The 20,872-nt window shown below is 33.5% G+C and overlaps 1 protein-coding gene across 2 annotated transcripts in view; it reads right to left on the bottom strand.

Annotated features, from left to right (window-relative positions):
• Positions 1–20,872, bottom strand: part of Zip48C (Zinc/iron regulated transporter-related protein 48C) — an 88,461-nt gene that overhangs the window by 22,242 nt on the left and 45,347 nt on the right. For both annotated transcript variants that reach the window (XM_088205769.1, XM_088205768.1), the window contains 2 exons: positions 9,223–9,321; positions 7,886–8,044 (listed from right to left, as the gene is read on the bottom strand). In XM_088205769.1, coding sequence (XP_088061895.1) covers positions 7,886–8,044; positions 9,223–9,321 — 258 coding nt within the window. The remainder of the gene's footprint in view (positions 1–7,885; positions 8,045–9,222; positions 9,322–20,872) is intronic.

Genomic DNA, 20,872 nt, shown 5'->3' with positions numbered 1-20,872 from the left:
GACATATGTAAATGCTATTGGTATTCCAGTGCTTACACCAGCTGCAGTTAAGTAGTAGTCAGTACAACCGACCAGAGTCGATAGTAAACAGTTGTTTAGCTCAGCTGGATAAATTCATGCAGATAGGTGATTTAATCCTGCTCAGGAAGATACGTAGAAGAACTGTTTAAATCCGAGTTTAAAATTACATTAATATTTTAGTTAAGGCAGCAAACCAATTTTATTCACTGTCTATCTATTGCCAAAGGTTTACCCATACGTGTATTTTAAGCTTATTAGCATTTGCAACGTACTCAAACTATATACTTAGGAACACAATTCAGCTTCAGAAAGTTTAAAATTCTCAAAGATATTATAGTCGGATTATAATATCTTTGAGTATATTAAGTTTAGAAGAAGGAATTTATACAGGAAGCAAATAGTCACTGTCGTAGAAATAAAGCAGATTGTATATACATACTATACAATTCTCAATTGTATGACAGACGAACTTCTATATTTCATTTATTAAAAGCATTACAAAAATAAATATATGATATGCTAAACCTAAATGATTATTTAAAGAATCATGCGAAAAGAAATATGCGATAGACTTAAACAATCGAGAAGGTAACTTAAAATGTACTTGGCATTAATGAAAATTTAACCCATATAGAGACAATATATTAAGATATCCCAAGTTCATGGAATGAAAATTGCCTCTACAAATCCATCGATTATGAGGGAAGAAGTTGCAAAAGCTAAAAACAAAAAAGGCTACACGTCCCGATATCCCCTGAAATAAATCTAGTAATATTAAAATTATTAAAAATAAATTAGATTTAAGTTTTAGTTAGGTTGTTTTATACAAGTTAGCGTGCGATTGGTTAAAATCGCTATTTGTTACAATACTAAAAGTGCAATAAAACAAAGCTATTCTTACGTATAAATCATGACAAAATATAATATAGTACAAAATTAAACCACAGACAAAACACTAATATAAAATTGTCGTGATAATATTGTAGGTGTTTACCTATGTTTCTAACATAAGCATGTAACAATCTATATGGATATATAATTAAGATCTATGAATTAAGCAACTTGATGTACCTATAAATACCGCTACAAAAGGGCAACTAGAGAGCATCTATAAGTACCACTACAAAAAAGCTCTTTGTTTGGAAAGAATGCGCGATAGACAATGCATAATTGGTTAACGATCGCCAAAGAGGCGTAAATACATTTCGTAAGTGTGGCCAAGAAACGATGCAATTGGCCCGTCAACATCTTCAACTGCGATTCGACAGAGCTGTCTTAAACCAGCAATATAAAAAAGGTGATACTTGGTCACAGGGAGGCAGACAGATGAGCAGACGCGGTGAGAGACGCCTTTGAGCACGAAAAACATCAGCGGATCGTCCAGCATCATCACGACAGATCACGGCCGACGATAATTCAACTCGACACTCCAGCGAACTCTTTGACATCCAAGACCTGACATTTCAACTCCGCCGCCTAATAGTGGCATTTATATATGTGGTAATTTATACATGTTTATAAAATTTATGCGTGTTATCAGCATTTTCGGCGTCTATTTTGGTTGCAAATTCACAACCATTCGGTCTCAAAAATTGAAAGGTACAACGGGGATTTCGGATGACAGAGTTCGTCATCTGATCACGGAGCCTTTCGGGTTTATTTCAATCGTTTTGGATTCAAAGATTCTTCGGACAGCCTTTACTGCAATGACAGACAAGACATAAGTGCCTCATGCTCGCCGTGAATCAAACTACTATATACATAGGGAGAAACCCCTTACACCGAGACGCGGTGTTGTCCAAGCTTAGCTTTTGTACATTCGAGAGCTTTTGAGAATCCTATGCAATCCCTTCTTAGATGCGCGCACAGCACATTGGATGCAAAATTCGGTCAGGTTCTATATAGTTGCTTATGGGCAAAAACGTCTGCGTTTTATACTGCTACGGATGGAGAGTGATTTGCCCCTCTCCCGACGCTCACAGAGAAGGCGATTGAGCGTCTAGAACCCTTTGGAATGTAGATCTACAAACAAACGTTTCATTAGGTGGACAAAATACATTTCCGAAATTTAATACAAACATTAAACATAAGATAATTTGTTTACGAGATCCCGAAAAATACCAACTCTCGCACCTTATTATCCAAGGCAAGCTATAAGGAAGAAGAATAGCATCTTATCTGAAGAACTAACTGACCGGCAGTGGTTTGGAAAGAGCACTACCTACTTAAGTAGTAAACAAGATAAATGTAGTCAGAATGATTGCCAACGTCCGATAACGGATAAGGCACTCAAAAGAAGAAGATACAATTCAACTTAAATAAACAACTAAATCGTTCCGCTATCGCACAGCAGGCATTTTCTTAGACGAACCCATCTGAAAATACCACATTCCAAGAAGTACGGCGCAATGCAACTATCCAACAATGGCGCAATGTTTACCAAGTGCAATCCTGCAGGTGACACTTGATTAGACACAAGTGTCAGGGTTGCGGCCGCCGTCGAGCCTTCGCGTGTTTGTTTGGAGACAGAATTTTTTTTTTCGAGCGGCGGCGAGGACTTGTTTGACGAAACGCCCACTGAAAGAAAGCAGGGGAAGTGGGTCACATTCCTCGGTCACGCATTCCTCGCGCACATTCGCATCGCAGTGTCGGACGACGGGATACACCGTGGCCGCGATGGGAATGTTACCGGTCGGCCCGGTGAAAGGCCAATAGCTCATGAACGCTGGCTGTTATTACCTATGCCGGCGGTCGTATCCGCGTCGGCGCTTCGCGTACAGTATGGCCGAATAATTGATATACATATTTAAAATAAACTGAATTTGATATGAAAAAAGTACTTCGTTGTTACGCAATGTGCGACCACTATCTACTAGGTGTCATGATAATTCCTAAACCTAACCACACGTACGAGGGTTATCTAGTAGTGCGTATTTCTGTTTGTCCGTCTTACTAACAACTTTTAACTTATGCTTAGAATTTCTAGGTCAACGAAACTTTTTTTTTAATAATACATATGTATGTATTTAAGATTAATTTAGATGCAATAAACTTAAAGTTGGTTTTATTTTTTTAAGTTAAATAGACTTAACCTAAAAATGTACAATTGTGCAATTGATTGACTTAGTATACAACAAAAAATAACTCCAAGAACAATCAAGATTAATGAAAATAATTGTAAAAGTAGATGAAATTAATTCCTTGATTTAAGACATGAAGCCAGATGAACAGATAATGCACGAAAAATTGAGTTCCTAAATTCTCGAAATTCTAGTAGATTACCACAAAACACACTAACAATTAAGATCCAATTATGCAACGCGGTTGTTTGCAAAGGCATTGAACACATATGAGCAGTTGAGAATATTAAAGGCAAAATCAACAAATAATGTGATTCACGCATTTCGTGTTAAACTCGAAATTTTATTTTTTGAATTATGATTTTTTTTATTTTTTTTACTATAATATGATAATCTACTAGATTTGAATATTATTATTATTATTATGAAATAGAATAAAAATTACATCTTGTTGAGCACATCCTTAATATTTGAAACGCCTCATATGTGATTAAGACAACGGTTGTGACTATGCGTATATTCCCATAATCAAAAATGGGAATAAACACACAGCACATAAATTTCTGGCTTGCTTGTTTTAACTGCACAAGATCAGCATCTAAAACACTTATACCGGCAGTTAAACATAATTCTATGACAAGGGTCGGCAAAAAGGCCAAAAGTAGCCCGCGTTTTGCTTATTTGGTAAAATCATTCCAAGTTTCAATATATTCAAACATTACGCGAAAATGTACTGAAGTTGTTGTCTTTCATTGTGCAATATAATGTTTTTATCTGCTATGTCTAGCTAATCTAAAAATATTTTACTTTCTTTACCCAAAGCAAGCGTACTGTGGGTGTTGAGAGTAGAAAGAAATATATTTCATGAACGCTGAACAAACGATTATTTTTTTATACAAGAAAATGGGAAACTATGCTCTCTCATATGTCATGAATCGATAGCTGTTATAAAGGAGTAACAACGCAATGCAGCGAAACGAAACACAGGATGCTTTCAAAACAATTTAAGAGTTATTAAATCGACCAATCAACAAAATCGTTTTAAGAATATTTATATTCAAAACCAATCTACTGTACGTGCTAGCTACAGTTGTAAAAATGATTTCCCAATCTGGAAGACCATACACAAATGGAGAATTTAAAAAAACGTGATTATTGAAGTAATGGATGAAGTGTATCCCGAAAAAAACAATTAAGGACATCAGTTTATCGACTGGCACGATTATAAGACAAATTTAAGAAATTGGAAATGACATACAAGATATTTTGAAAGCAAATGCAATTAATGAAAGCTGCGATTTATAAGATACCGCTCAATTATTAATATTATTCGTGGTATTGACTAAAATTTTAATAGATTTTAATAAATGGGTGCTCTCGTTAGTTCAAAAGGAAGAACCACGAAAAAATAAATATTTTTGAGAGTAGAAGAAACGATAAATTCGCTAGTGTTATAGTGGGAGAATAAGTATTTCCACCGATGGAGGGTTGAACTTACGTGGTGAAAAATCTGGTGTCGCAAAAATCTTAGAATTGGGTTTCGTAGCACCAAATACTATTCACTGAATTATTCACCATCTTACAAACAAATGAAATAAATTCTTACAAACAAATGATAAATTAAAAGACTCTTTCAAATCAGAATAAGTAATAGAATTTTATAATGAACTTTCGCTTACAAATATACATAGTAAAAATTTCTGCCAAAATTTTTACTATGTATATTTGTTTTTTTTTACTATGTATATTTGTAAGCACATATATTTGTGAACGTACATCATCTAAAATAAGTTACATTAAAAATAAATATAGAACAGATACATTTATTTTCAACGCTTTTAATTAGAACAACTAATTTTAATTTTAATAAATTAGTAAAATAAAATTAAAAACACAAAATTTATTATTGTATAATATATAATTGTGCCGTTTATTAAATTTAAAATATGCGAAAATATTTCTAAAATTTAAAATAAAATAATTGAGAATCCAAATATCGTTTTTTTAAATACACTTTTGGTATAAGAAGAACTAGATTTTTTCATAAGTAGAATAAACGTTGAAAATACATTAAACTCTTCATATCATACTAAATCAATTTTCTCATTCTTATTTATATATACCTATACATGCAGAAGTTTTATACAAACTTGATCGATTTCTAGAAACAAAAATTATCATCAACGGCAAAACGTTAAGACGAAATTAAATTCAGAATCCGAATCATTGTCCATTTATGGCTCTAAATTTCACACCCAAACGAAATATAACATTATAGGGCGTTAAATACGTGAAAAACATGTAACTTGATTAAAACGCCTAAGGAATTTATTTTTATGTGTTATAAAATAATACACTCGAATGAGTTATGTACATACTAGTATTTTATCATAAATAAATAAAACGTATCATAAAGCGATTATGTTCTCCAACAATAGAAACTTGATACTTATTGTTATCGAGTCGAGTTACTTATAAACGCGAGGGTTCGAACGTGTAACTTGAATATTAACTTCCATATCAAAAGCTCTACAAACAAGTTGATCGAAGCAGGCGTTTGAAGATCATGTTGTGATAAATTAATTTTATTTAAAATATCGTCAGTTTAAGACTCCTGTATTTTTTTTAGGTTTATATAAAACTATATATAAGAATTTTTTAATGTATCAAGCTAAAATTCTAAATAGCGTTTGTGACAATGCGTCATTTTGAATAAGAGCGTCACATGTAAGTTATTTTTAATTTCAGTTTTAATTATTAAATAATTAATTATCTCAAAGAAAATTAGCTTTCTCACATAGATAAAGAAAATGGAGGATAAGCTTTAGCAGAGTGGTTGACAAAAAATCCTCTTAATATTTTATAATGTATCAAAATTTTAAATTTTCAAATTAAATATATTCTAGCCATAAAGTAGCGAATTTTGTTTTTTACATAAAGGATTATGAGGAAATAATATGAGACCTCTGCAGTGGTAACTGTACGGTGCAAAATAAAAACAATTTTTGCTTTAGAAAAAGTCACAATAAAATACCTGATTTTCCCACAAAAGATATTTTAAAAATAAACAATACTAGGTATCACACATGTATATAAAGGATAAAACTGTAGGGTTGCAGTAAAAAAATATAACTCCCTTATGCGGCTTGATAAGCATGCCAATTCATTGAGTCGCAACCTTTTGGATATTTTAATACTTTGCAATTTTTAAATGCTTTTAAATACTAATATTCGTTTATATTTGTAATGGAATATTTAAAAACAAATTCTAAACACATCAAAAACCAACCAACTAGAAAAAAATATTAGCTTGTGTGTCTTAACAACGCAGGTAGTTCATTTATTGCCGATGTATAGCCCCATTGCACACTTTTTGTTTTGCGAAATTTATCCATGACAATATCAACTAACAGCCGACAAAAAAATAACAAAGAAAAATCAGTTTGTAATTGCCAATATTACAGAAAGTATTCATATTTCCGAGTTAATATTGAGCGGCTGTGAACTTATTTTTATCAATCGTTGGTATTTAATTTATCTTATTTAAATTAATGTGAACAATGTTTAATTTTAAGTCTGTCTAAAATAATTTATTATGCTAAAAAAGAGTAATAGTTTTCAGCAGCAGAAAAAAATTAAATTAAATTTCGTACTAAAAAAAGTTAAAATAATAGTTTTGACACTTTTTATTGTATTTTATAACATAATTTTGTGTGTGTAAGAGTCTGTATTTATTACGCAAACAGTATTTTTCGATTCTTTATAACTTTATAAACACATTCGAATATTTTATCTTTTACTATTCTATTTTTGACTGGTTCAATACATCGAATATTTGGAAACTCTAATAAGCACTTTGATGTTATTTTTGCTCATAAAGTTATTAAAAAATTACTGATGAAGAAACATTGCAACTGATATTCCTAGGATATCTGTATTATATATATTTTATAAGATATTTATTAAGGTAAATATTGATAAAAACCCATTAATGAAACATGTTTTGGAGTCGAAACGGACCCGCTGGGAATTTACCAGATCATGTCAGAAATATAAAAAAATAATATAAGACATTCATAGACAAACAGGCACTAGACATTCTACTTGGTGAAAAAAATGGAAATTTTGAGGATTTCCATCTGAAGCTGCCATTTTAAGTGATACTGTGGCTTAGAGGATAACCTTAATTTAAGGCAATTAGGTATACGAATATTTTGAAATTGTCAATATTAACAACTAATCAATAAAAATATATATTTTTGATAAGCTTTTTATCACTGATGGACAATTAGTGATAAAAAGATTATTAAAAATATATAAATAGAGAAACACCTTCGTGCATTAGGAAATAATTTATAACATCAAGTCTTTGTATGTTTAGTTAAAATTTATTTAGTGTAAAAATTAGCTGTATTAGCTAAATAAATATATAATTTATTGAAAAGTTTAAAATACTATGCGATTTAAATGATTCCGGATTTCAATGCTTGAACGATGCAGATATAGTTTCTATTATCGAAAAAACGATTTAATAGCTCTTAGCAAAATTCGTACTGATATTCGGAAATTATTGAGAGATTCTCAAAACCAAACGAGAATTATAGATTTTTTTTATAATAGTATTGTAAAGATATTATACATATTTTAAAATCAAATAAAATTGATAGTTTGGATTATCCGCCTTATTCTCTAGTATTAACCCGGATAATCGAAAGTATACTGTATGCACTTGAATAATGAAAATTACTCCATTGTGTCCATCAAAGTAATAAAAGTTGTTCTACCTTGTTTGAGCCTCCGGGATGATATCGTCGACTACGACGTAGATCATGGCTCCGGCGGCGAAAGCCAGCGCGTAGGGCAATATGTACTCAGTCGTAGTCACAGCGGCAGCTCCTATCACGCCGAATATCGGCTCCACCACGCCGCTCAACTGCCCCAAACTACAATAAAGAAAAACGCATAATTTTATTCATGAAACGAGCGATAGAAAATCTATTACAACATTCCCGGGCTTCGGGTACAAGAGTCGAATTGTGTAATCAATCTCTCGAGCACAATTTATTGTAAGACAGCGCCGAAGAATCCGTTTTGAAATTCCCGCCGCGTCCGTATGGGAAATCAATAGGGTCACACACATCACTTGAACATAAAACTTATCTCGGCTAGGATTTATGAAAATGGTGTTCGGGTGCATCTCGCGTGCGTGAGAATCGGCAGCGAGCAAAGGCCGCCCGCTGGCACTGTCAGTGACCAACTTTTGTAACAGATAACGCATTCTTGACCCAAGGGTATGTGCGTTGTACATACGCCGCCGCGTCCATAGCGGACTGGCGATTCGTCCACCGGCGAAAGAGAGACGGCGAGAGAGAGCAAGCCAATCAAACAAATTCCTCAATCAAAGCCACCGAGGCCGAAGAACGGCCTTGCGAGGCTGCTGCAGCGGAAGGGCCGCCGATAAGAATTCTTCGCATGCGTCTGTCTCTAGCGGAGAGAACTCGACTAGCCGAGCTGCCTTCGTCGGTCTATGACCCAAATACCGACCGTTCGAGATTCGCTCGTCCAGATTAAGGTTTCTATCTCGATTCCTGGGATCAGATTTCATATCGCGTGCCCATTGATGAGAAATGCAGTTTCACGTCCTCGACGCGAGTTATGATAGTTCTAGGGATTGGAGAACTCAACGGAGCGACCACCGTCGACGCAACGCTGTTGGGAAACCGAGAGGTTTTCACGCTTCGAAGTGAAAGCGGCCAATTGTCGCACTGTGTTAATTTGGTCTAGGAGAGTCGTAACGTAACTCAAATCACGAAATCACATATATCCGATCCTTATCTCGTAAACCATTCTCACCTCTTCGGCGGCTCAGAGAGCGCGAGCGAGACCGACGAAAACGGAAAAATGGTATTTCGCCTAATTGGTCTAAAACCTGTCAATACGGGCGGTACGAATGGACGTTTCGAGATTGGAATAACGCTAGTTCGACCAGCGGGTTGATGACATCCGTCGTGATTCCTCGTTTAACATAGCGGGGCAGCATGAGGTCTGACTTCTCTACTCTAGTTTGAGAAAAGAAATAAAAAATAGCTTTGTATTACACCAATTCTAATAATATACTCACAAGAAGCTCTTCCACGTGGAAACACCGGCAGCTTGCAGAGGCAGGCTAACCGCGAGGCCCTCCGGAAAATTTTGTATACCAATGCCGATAGCCAGATTCCTGAATTTGAACAAAAAAAAAACACACATCATTAGTTGTGATATTCGCGAATTTAAACCGCTAACTGCGCCCTCGATTTGTCGTAGTACCACAAATCACTCTATTGAAGAGCATTGTGAACGCTCCATTAGCATTCTCGGCAGCTAATATAACCACATTCCATCGTAGGGGCATTCTCCCAAATTCTCAAATCGGTCCAGGTATTTAGGTTTCTCATCTTTGAGCCTTTCAGATTAGTCCAATATAATGCGAGCGCGGCTCCAAGAGTGAGAGGAGATGAATGGAGAAAAATACACATACACACAGATCCGTACGCGAGCGGCATAAAAAATGTTTACCGCTGCATGAGATATTAAGTGGCGAATGTGGGTTAAACAAAAATATGCGACCGGAATCGTTGGTTCGCCAAAGTGCATGAAATGGCGGATCGGTTCCGCATAATACGTACGATTTGATACGAAAAAATTGTGGTAATTAACCGACAAAATAAATAGATGGCGGCTGACAAATGTTGCATATCTCTGACGCTTTCATGAATGAAATCATATTTTCTTCCACGCATAACGACGGACAAGAAACGCGATATGTAATACGTCAACGGCTAAATATATTATATATGTACAGGTTTAAATAATACAATACAAAGCACGTGTTAATCTAAAAATTTACTACAACGTTTTATTTAACGAAGATCTTTAAAAAAAAACAGTGTTTTATGCTCTTTCATATTTAAATAAACCAAATGTTTAATCTTACAATATTAAATAGAATAACTAAGGAAATGATATTCAATGTCCGACTTGCTAAAAACACGCTAACCCTATAACAATTTTACCGAACGTTTTGCTGCGAAATTTTTATGGCTTAAAATACGAGTAATACTTGCGCAAATCAATGTCAGTTGTATATTCATTATATTCAATCGACAAGACAATGAACGGTAGCTCTACTATGCAACTGAATAATATGGATCCACAAAAGCTGTGAAATGGTAAACTGTTGATTGTGAAAGCATGCGAGACGATCCTGATTGCCATACTTAGGGTTTGTGATTATTCACATTATCAAATTGAATTTAATAGTAATTAAAATAATTCAATAAAAAACATCATCATTGAATGATACGATATAACTGTAAATAAAACTAGTCAAACAGAAATGTCTCTCGCAATCTACCTTATTAACGACTCCCTTTCGAATTGTCCGTTCCCACATGAATAAAAAAACCCTCATAAAATCACAAACGCTTCAGCGAACATCTTGAATTTTCATCATTAGCATCAGCACATATGTAGCATTTCCTCCGCTGTTGTGATCGACAAGGCAGATTTGCCACGAAACTTCTGCAATTCTTGACGTATGGTATCGGAGCCACGACGACGTTTCGTGCATCCATCGGATGGACATAGTGGACGTGCAATTGTAACGTCTTTAAGTATTCATTTATGTATGATAGATTGTTTCCTGCGCACATCTACAGAACACCGACTCATTCATTCTACGCCTTTGCAGGGCGAACGTCCTATGTAGAAAATGCGGGAGTGCCCAGAAGCGGCCAAACTTTGATCCGTGAGAATGTTCGATTTAAAAAAAAAACAATCGTGTGTGCGCGTGTGTACGCGCATGCCTAAGCATAAGCATATGTTCAATATTTATTGACGTTATCTGCCGTCCAGAATTGGACAGTGCCGGAGAAAGTAGTCTCAAGTGGATCGAACTGTGTGCTTCCTAGAAGCCTTCTTTAATACCGAACCACACACGCGCATTCATATATAGATGTACACAAAAAAGCAATGTTCAAAGATAATTGATTATTCTATGTAGTATTAGTTCGTAAACTTGTCTTAGTATATCAAAATATGACTAAGAAAAATCTAATAAAAACACAAACAAGCATCGACATATTTGTAGTTTTGTCATTGCTTTCTCCGTCTTCTAAACATTGATATTCAGAATTTACTATTTACTATGCAGTCGAAAGTTATTATATGAGATGTGGTAACTTAGTTCAGAAATCAACTCATTGAAAAGATTAATATGTATTTATTGAAAGTTATATTCATTTACCATACATTTATACGGCATAAAAGTTTTTTTTCCAGTTAGTGGTTAGATTTTTCTAATACTTTCTCAATCTTACTAGTCACTATCGAGAGAAATCAAAAGTAGGGATTGCAATACCGTTAATACCGCTATTGTGGCAAAAAATTACCGGTATTACAAAATAAAATACCGGTAGTAACGAAATTTTTTTTTTAAATTCGTACATATTATTTGTTGAAAACGATATCTCCATGGATCTACGAAAATGACGATGCCCATATTGTTTGAAAGCAGAAGCGAATAATAAAATAATGCTCATTGTAGGATATCAACCTAAGTAGTTTTTATCGGGGAAGGATATCTGAGTAAAATAATATTATTCCTTTTAGTACCAGAGGGCCGAAATATCGACCCACCAGTAGTCGAATTAACCTAGTCCGTAAGGTAACCCAGAGCTACGACAGCAGACTCGAATTTTTATGTATAAAAATGCACTGATGTCACAGATTTCCAGACTTTATATGTCTGATTGACTCACCCAGTTTTACCGGTACAGATACCCCGTTGCAACACATTGGGCTTGCCTCTGTCATGTTAGAGCAGAATATTAAAAAATGAGTAATAACCATACCCAAGAGTAATAAGTAAAAATAATACACTAAAGCTCATTCGCGCTTATAATGTATTTCTTCGCAAGCATAATACACGCCCTTATATTATTTTACATAGAAAAAGTTTCGATTATTAATTACCGTTGCACGGTTGTGTATATCAATATTGAATTAAACATATTTATTCTATCAACCGTTGAACAAAAGTGTTTCTGTTGAATTATTATCATAAAAAATAATTATAAACACACATGCATATATACATATCAATGTGTATACACATAAGAATAAATTATACGCACACTCGAAATTCAATCGAAAGCCGCCCCGCAGTCTCGTCATTCGGTTTTTCGTATACTATTAATTAATTTAATGTCTTCCGCATATTCAGAGAGACGCACGCTATAAATACACCTATACGCAATGCTACGAAAATTTTTAGCGATGTTTAAGAATAACTTTATATATTACATAATTTATTACATTCAAAAAAATATATAGATACGGCACTATCAATGCGCGCATTGAAATCGATCGATGGAAATTAAAAAACGTACGATTGCGTACGTCTCGAATCGAAGTGCGTGATAATGAACCACGAAGCAAGTTCAATGCTTCAACCTCGAGAAACGTGCGAAAAAATGCGGCAAGACATTGACGGCGGGTCGAGGACAGTTTGTGTCGCAATAAACGAAAATCTATGTAAAACTTTTTATGCGCAAGTGATGCGATTACAAATCGCACGCTAAACTAACGAGCTTTAATAATTTTAACGAGCTTTTTTGCGACACGCTCGCTTCGGCGCTGCATTTATAAAGGTACACTCGCATGATCTTGGGTCGATTTTGGGGAAAATCGTGCGATCGACAAAGCACAAATGCTAATTATGATATTTTTTCGGCGGGCTTAATCGACGACCTGTCAATAAAAAAAGTTTCGATATAATCGTCGAATTACTAAGGAATCGTAAAAAGCAGATGATTCTTATTTTTAGTTAAGATACCTATGTATAAGAATCAGAGATTTCAAAAGTATCAGAGGTATTTAATATTGGAGAGAAAATTCGCTGTTTTAAAATTAATTTATAATAAACATATTAAAACATAATATTTTTAATATCTGCAAAACTATCTATAAATTGTTATTCTGGTTCTGCGATTAAATTTTATACACCCTTAAAAAGCGAAAAATTAAATCTTGAGTTGGTAAATTATAAGGCAGTGACTAGGGTTCTCAATTATTCGTTTTTTATATATTGGAATCTCGGTTGTTACCAATATTAATTTATTTAACCAATTAGTGCCAAAAAGCAATTAATTGCCAGTCAACTATTAATTATTAAAAAAAAATTAAATATGAATTACTTTCAAAATCGTTAAAAATTTTGAATATTATAAAATTAGAATAACATAATGTTGTGCAAATTTCTCAGTAAGGGCGTCATGAGAGCGGATATGAGAGTTACTTTCGACATGATAAGTAATGCCTTTGCAATATATACAAATTGCGACTGTTGGTTAACTATTAGCAAATGGATAATAAATATAGATTAAAAAAACAAATTGTTCGAAGCAAAATAAAGATGCATAAAGAATCATGGATTTTGGAATGGCACTAGTCGCTCGGGTATATTGAGAGTAAATACGACTACCTGAGTTGCTCAAGTATACAAATTGTTTCATTTTAATATTTTTTTCGAATTTCATTCAAGATAGTATAAACGAATATTCGTTCAATTATTTGAATATTCATATCGTTGAAAATCGGGCGAATATTCTATTGCGAATCCTAGCAGTGACGTAACTAGAATTATCCGTTAAAGCTCGTACTGTTATCCAAGAATATTAAACACTACCAGTGGGGATATGCGAAGTCGCTAGTTTACGCCGATAAACCAGAGACAATGGACGACTTGGAAGCCAACATTCGCCGCGTTATTGTCGATATACGACCCCAGCTACTCGAAAGTGTAGACGAAACTTTCAGATTGCGCTTTATGTAAACACTGATGGCAAAAATATCTTTTCATTAAAATCCATACCATAGCAATTTCCACGATTTTTAGGTGTTTTATTTAATTTTAAAGTTCTATACCTCTAAAAAAACTCCTTTATAAAAGAAAAACGAATTTATTATTCGGATGTTCTGCAGTATCCTTTTGATTCTGATCTAAGTAAGATAATAACAAAGAATGCGAGATTATAAATAGAATTACTACGAAAATAATAGTATAAATTGAATGCATATATAATAAAAATGAATGAATTATTCTTATTATTATTCCGATTTCGAATTAATTCCTAATTGCCTAATTACTTCAACATCTACACTACTTTAAAAACGACAACCAAAATATCCCATAAAAAATAACTCGTCAAAAAAGAAAAAAAATATAATATGCGGATTATATGTGCTTGCAATTATTTTTTTTTTATTAATTTCATTTTTTTAATAATACGTCTGTCTATTGTGACATATGAAATAAACAGTGTAGTAAGGTAAGGGGACTGAAATAAAACATCTTTCTGTCGATTATTATAACTAAAATGGAGTATGAATAGATAGAAATCTTCAAAGATTGGTTCAAAACTAAATGGGTTCCTAAGGTAAGATATCTGATTAAAGAAAGGGGTTACCACAGAAAGGATAATTGTTAATATATAATGCTATTTCTCATCCAATTGAAAGCATATAAAAAAACGATGGTATTATGGTTGCAATTTTTTACTGCCCAATGTTACAAATTTAATTCAACCCATAGACCAAGGTATCAACAATTTCTGAAAAAAATGACATTGGATGATATACATGGAATAGCACAATCTTGGTCAAAAGTAAAGCCCGTAACACTTCCTAACGTGTTAATAGATGTATTGAATTCTGAAGAGTCTGAGGCAAGTGATATATTTGTAATATGCATATTAATGGAAAGTTTAAAACGCTTCAAAAATGTCGGTCGGAAAAACTGCGAGTAATGATTTGAAGGCGATTTAAATGATTCGAGTTTGCAATACTTTAATGATGCGAATATCGTTTTTATTGTCAGTCAAATAGAAGAGGAAGGGAATGATCTTGAGAATACAGCTGAAGAAGATACTAACAATTACATTAGCCACAAGACAGCACTTACTAATGTTGATTCACAAAAGCAAACGAGAATAATAGATTTTCTTAATAAATAAAAAAAATTATAATCTGTATTGTAAATATATTTTACATATTTTTTTAAACCAAATAATAAATGGGAGTATAGATTATCCGTGTTTTTTTAATTATCTGTGGCCTTTCTCCCCAGTACAAGCCTGGATAATGGAGAGTATACGGTATATTATCATATTTTTTCTATACTGCGAACGTTGAGAATGGAACGTTTAGTATGCATATTTACCCTAATTTTACAACTCAAAATTATTTATGAAGAGACGTTTCTGCGTGAAAAAACAGCAAGAATAAATACGCTTTTCTAAAAATAAATATTCTGTTTTGAAAAGACGTTGATCGACTGTTCGCAATTTATTTATTAAAATTGATTTTATTCTCTGTTAACATTTATTATTTTAAAATTGCGTCCCGGTATGTAATTAATTGCATTTAGGGAAACACTAGAGATTATTTCAACATTCAAATAATATAAATATTATGGTATGAAAAACAAAAAGGAATACAGGAAAATTGTGTAAAGCTCTATACTACGTATGGTGTTATCACTTAAGAGGGGTGGTTCATCGACGCTTCCACCGCCACCGCGTACCCACCATCATAATCATCATCGTCAGCCTCTCGCCGCTCTGACTAGGAAAAGCCGGTCGCGAATTCAACCGGTCCGGCGAGATGGCCTTCCCCCGGCCCCGGTGATCGCGGCCTTTAATGTATGCGCTCAGACACCACACACATATGCCGTCGTCGTCGTCAAACGAAAAAAAATGGCGACTTCTTTCCGTTGGTGAAAAAGCGCCGGCCAGACAGCGGGGCTCCGCTGGGAGAGACCCCGACCGGCGGGGCAGCGCACGCAATTACAGACAGACGTACGAGAAGAACGCAAGAACAACGTGCTCACACCGTTGAGCGTGACCGCATAGAATAGACCCACGGCGGTCGGCCGAAACTCGATTTTATCAAATTATATTGAAAGTTTAAAACTTTATAAGAAACTCGCTGATCCAGCCACCCTTAAGTTCATGCACTTTCTACGGTTGCGGAACTTCAAGTTTTGTCCTTCCCCTTGGATCACAAAAAAATAGCGTTTAAACCTACAAATAATAATGTGAAATGATTATCTGGGTGCAGACTATTCATGCTTAAAATAAATTACATTTTTAAAATTAACTTCTTTTTTGAGAGTAAGCGTCTTTTGTGACATACTGAATCATGGTAAAGTATAACAAAAAAGGAGCATGGATGTATAGAGATCAAAGATTGGTTAAAGTTTAAAATTGGTGAAAGTTTATTTATGAAAAGCCATTTTACACATGTAAAATTTATATTAAAGAGGCATAATTTGGAGAAAAAAATGTATTACAAGTTATGCATTCGTTGATGTTAACCTAATATATATTGTTGTTGAAAACACACACTCGTAAAAATTATATTACATTAAAATGAACTGTCTTCGCTTGCTACGAAATTTTAGTCTGATATTGTAATTATTGCTTCAACATTTGCTAAAACATACATGTTCGTATAAATATTATCAGGGCGTTTAATGTATCAAAAAAAAGAGGTGTATTTTTATTTATTTATATAGCATAATTTATCAGTAAGTATTTTATTTCAGGATTTCTCAGGAGATCCACAAAAAAAGAACATTATTTCGTAACAATGCCTAGTTTCATATCAGAAAAATGTAGTGATTTTAAATTTAAAACAAGGAAGTGTAAATGATCGTTTGAAAATTATAAATTTAAACAAAAAATTACAGATGAATTTTGAGGCAAAAGTTGAGGCAAACTACGCTGAAGATGAAATAAAGGAAAAACTACATACAAAAAAAATTATTATCTAAATATAGAGCGATAATGAACATTACACGTGTACGTCCTAATCAAAGAATCCAAACAAAGTACCGAGATTTCCAATCTATATATTTAATGATTCTAAATTCCTACATTTCTTCCCATGACAGAAATCAACGGTAGTTACCGATTAAATAATAAATTCGCTCATTGGATAAAGAAGCCGAGAGACCGTTGTTAAAGTAACGTAATTATATTTAATATGCATATATTGTAAAGTTTTTCCCACATAATAATAGCACTTTTTTGTATGACATAATATGTAAAAAAACTGTAACGTCTGAAATGCGCCTCCAAAAGAACAGACCCAGACAGTCGACCGCGAACTGAGCGCGCGATGAATCATTTTCGGTCCACGAGGCGGATGTTGGAAAATTTGTGCATGCCACTTGCGCAGACTACAAAAATGAATTTTGACCGACCTTCACCAGTACGAGAGATTGGAACATTTATTGTGTTTGTTTTACGTCTTAGCGGTATTGCGCAACAGTCTGTGTCTGTGTGTGTACGTGTGCATGCGTTTTTTGCAAAACAGATATATTGGCCCACGACGATGAAGGTCGGTCGAAGATTGGGGAAGAGACTTGTGAGGTCGACCGATTTACTTTGCCGAAACAAAGAAAACGCATATGCGCGGGCACTGAAATTATAGCAAAAAGGTCGCGCTCGTGGGCGATAGACACATTATGACGATGAGTAGTCTCAATTAGTGCAGTTCGGTCCGAATGGGAAAGGTGGGTAACTAGGTCGGCATCTGTGTGAATCTTGCTTATGATATGAGATCTGTTTACATAGGTTAAGCAGTCGTTGGCAAACTTGTTGAGCATAGGAGCTAGTTTGAAGACATTAATTGGCGAGCTACTTAAAGCATTTTTTACTAGCGTATAATTTCACAAAACCATTATTTTTATAAAATACCGAGCTTTAACTAAAAACTTAAAATGTTTGGAAGCGATTTTTTTTTATAAAATTAATACAATACAATTAATTTAGTGAAAACTCCTAATCAAAACAATTATCATTTTTATTTAAATATTCAAACAGGAACATTTCGAAAAATAGCAATCATATCCCTAATAATTTTGATAAGCCACAAATTCATCTTAACAAGTAAAAAAAAAAGTAAAAATTAAATGATATCTGAATTTATTGCCAATAAATTTGACAACAGTTTGATTAGATTTTAACAATTTAAAGTGAATTATACCTAGAATATATACAGTTGAACTTCCGTTTACGAGTAACTCGGAATACGAGCAGAAAATAATAAATTTTGACTTGATAAACGAGCGGTCTCTTGTAATAAAAGCAGTGCGTATTGCGTAACAAGACATACTTTTTAGAAAATAATTTGCCATTCAGTATTGTTGGTGACTACTTACTAGAGGAATTAATGTTTATTTGAAGAAAATTAAAGCCTTAAAGTTTCTTCCTTCCAAAACCACTCCATTACTCCAACCCATAGATCAGTAGATCATTTCAAACTTCAAAAAGCTGTACAGCAAATCACTCTCTCAGATTCGAAGTGACCAAAGGAACAAATCTTAGCATTAGATACTTTTGAAAAAATCATTTCCATATCGTAAACTGCTCCAAGATAATTGATAAAGCACCTAGGAACCCTCAATTCTTCTTGGAGAAAACTGCGGCCAGATTACGTTGCCGGGTTTACGTATGAATGGGAACCGCCCGTCGATGAAATTGCGTCCTTGGGGAAGAACATGTGAGTGAAGGTAAATGAGAACGATATTCAAGAGTTGGTGGAGAAACACGGCAAGGAGCTGGCAACAGAAAAACTAATAAATAAGCAACAGCACGAGGTTTCGTCTGCAGAGGAGAAAGAGGCTGAGATACCTTCACTTTAAATGAGATTAGGAATACCTGTAAAATGTTGTAAACAATGCAAAATTTAGTGGAAAATTACCATACAGATCAGGCTGTAGCGGTGCGAGCCAATAATTAAAGATTCCTAATTAAAGTTCCATGAAAAGAAAAATCTGTCATTGAGCTATCAATGATAATAATGAACCTATTTTTATATTTAAGAAACTGACAATGTTATTAAAAATATTAATACCCTCAAAAAAATTGGATTGAGTAATATTAAAACTACAATTTTATATGAATAACAATTAAAAAAGTCAATTAGTCTCCAGAGATTATACAACTGATGCCTATGTAAGGCGTCGATTGCAATCGAAAGACCTTTTATAGCTTCCAAAGCACTTTTCCGATTCTTGATTTTTATCCAGCACCCACCATTAGCCACGCCTTCGGGTTTTCTGGTTTGCTTAAAATATATAAGTACTTAAGCCTCAAAAGTAGGTGGAGGCGTCGCTTATTGAAAAATATAAATCTCGATCCGAGATCGTCAGCAAGCATTTATACTTACTGCAATGATAGTAAACGTAAAAGCAAATCATAATATATAACTAAAAGCCATGGGAGTCTACGAAATCTTAATGATAAATGTAAGTCGTGTTACGATGAAAAAACAGATAAGGACATAGTTTATTGAGTAAAATTTAGCGACAATGATAAGCAATATACAATAAGTTCGCCATCGCGATCGATTGCTTTTGAAAAGCGTAGTTGATTTTTATTTTCGGTTATCTAGCGGAGATGAACGACGCAGTTTATTATCTGTCCCGTGTGAATTTTCTTGTTGCGGAAATCGTTGCGACGCTAAGATTAAAGATAATTATTGTGAATAAAATCATGCGAGTATCAAATAAAATATGATTGTTTGCAATTGCAAAAATAAAATTCTCTCCATTTTCTTACACTGACAACAAACAGCAAATATCTTTAAAATTTGAATGTCAAAAAATGTTCAAAATATGTGAATTTTGTGTGAACTTTTAACTCGATTGAGTGAAAAGAAACCAGCTCTAGTGAATAAACAAAAAAAATCTACAACATAACAACACACTAATAAATTAGCTCGGAATAAAATCTGCAATCAAAAAGTTTTATTGCAATCACAATTTTCGCCGGACTTGGCTCCTTTCGACTATCACTTGAATCGATCAATAAAACATTTTTTTATGAGAAAAAAATCAATAAACTAGAATAAGTAAAATTGGCTCTTTTTGATTATTTTAATTCTAAACCAAAAATGTATTACAATAGGGGCAGTAGTAATTCATGAAAAATGTTATATAATATAAAGCTATGGAAATTATATTTAATAAAAAAATAAAAAATGCTGTCTAGGTTTTATTGTTAAAAATTACATGTGTACTCTAATATCAAAAAAGTATAAAACATATTTTTTTTTTAATTTGAAAAATAGTCAGCAAAAAATATTAATTGTACAGGAAAACAAAAAAGATATTATATCTTATACTTACATTGGAAAATAAAGCAATAAACAATAAAAACCAACTGGTAAATGTAGTTTTTATACGTTTATGACATGTACTGTTTTTACGACAAAGCAATGCCTATTTACTAAAGCGCACATCGACAACTTTATTGTTATAAAAAAGACATAGGCAAGAACAGTCAATAAATAAAAATCATTGTGCATTTTTTTGATAGAACTGAGTAATTTTACCCACACGAAAAAACACCATCAACTTATTTTTAAATACCATTTAGAGGAGTTTCCCTTTGTTACACAAAACCAAAACAACCGATTAACTATCCGCGTCTGATGAATTGTTCAAATGCACCTATCAATGTTTCCTATGGGAGATTATTGTTTTTCTTTATATTTTTTAATATAAGCCGCCTTGATATTTCTAGAAATATTTAATCAACACGATATAAAATGACAGCATAAAAATGCATAACCAACCAGATGTAACTTCTGCATCTTATTCACTATCTGAATCATTTATGCAATAGCAAAGCTGAAGTAGAAAGATTATCCATTACACA

Source organism: Plectrocnemia conspersa, unplaced genomic scaffold (assembly GCF_051122295.1).
Source record: "Plectrocnemia conspersa isolate PC_06_02 unplaced genomic scaffold, ASM5112229v1 ptg000002l, whole genome shotgun sequence".
Taxonomy (NCBI): domain Eukaryota; kingdom Metazoa; phylum Arthropoda; class Insecta; order Trichoptera; family Polycentropodidae; genus Plectrocnemia; species Plectrocnemia conspersa.
This window is presented reverse-complemented; position numbering and strand designations above follow the sequence as displayed.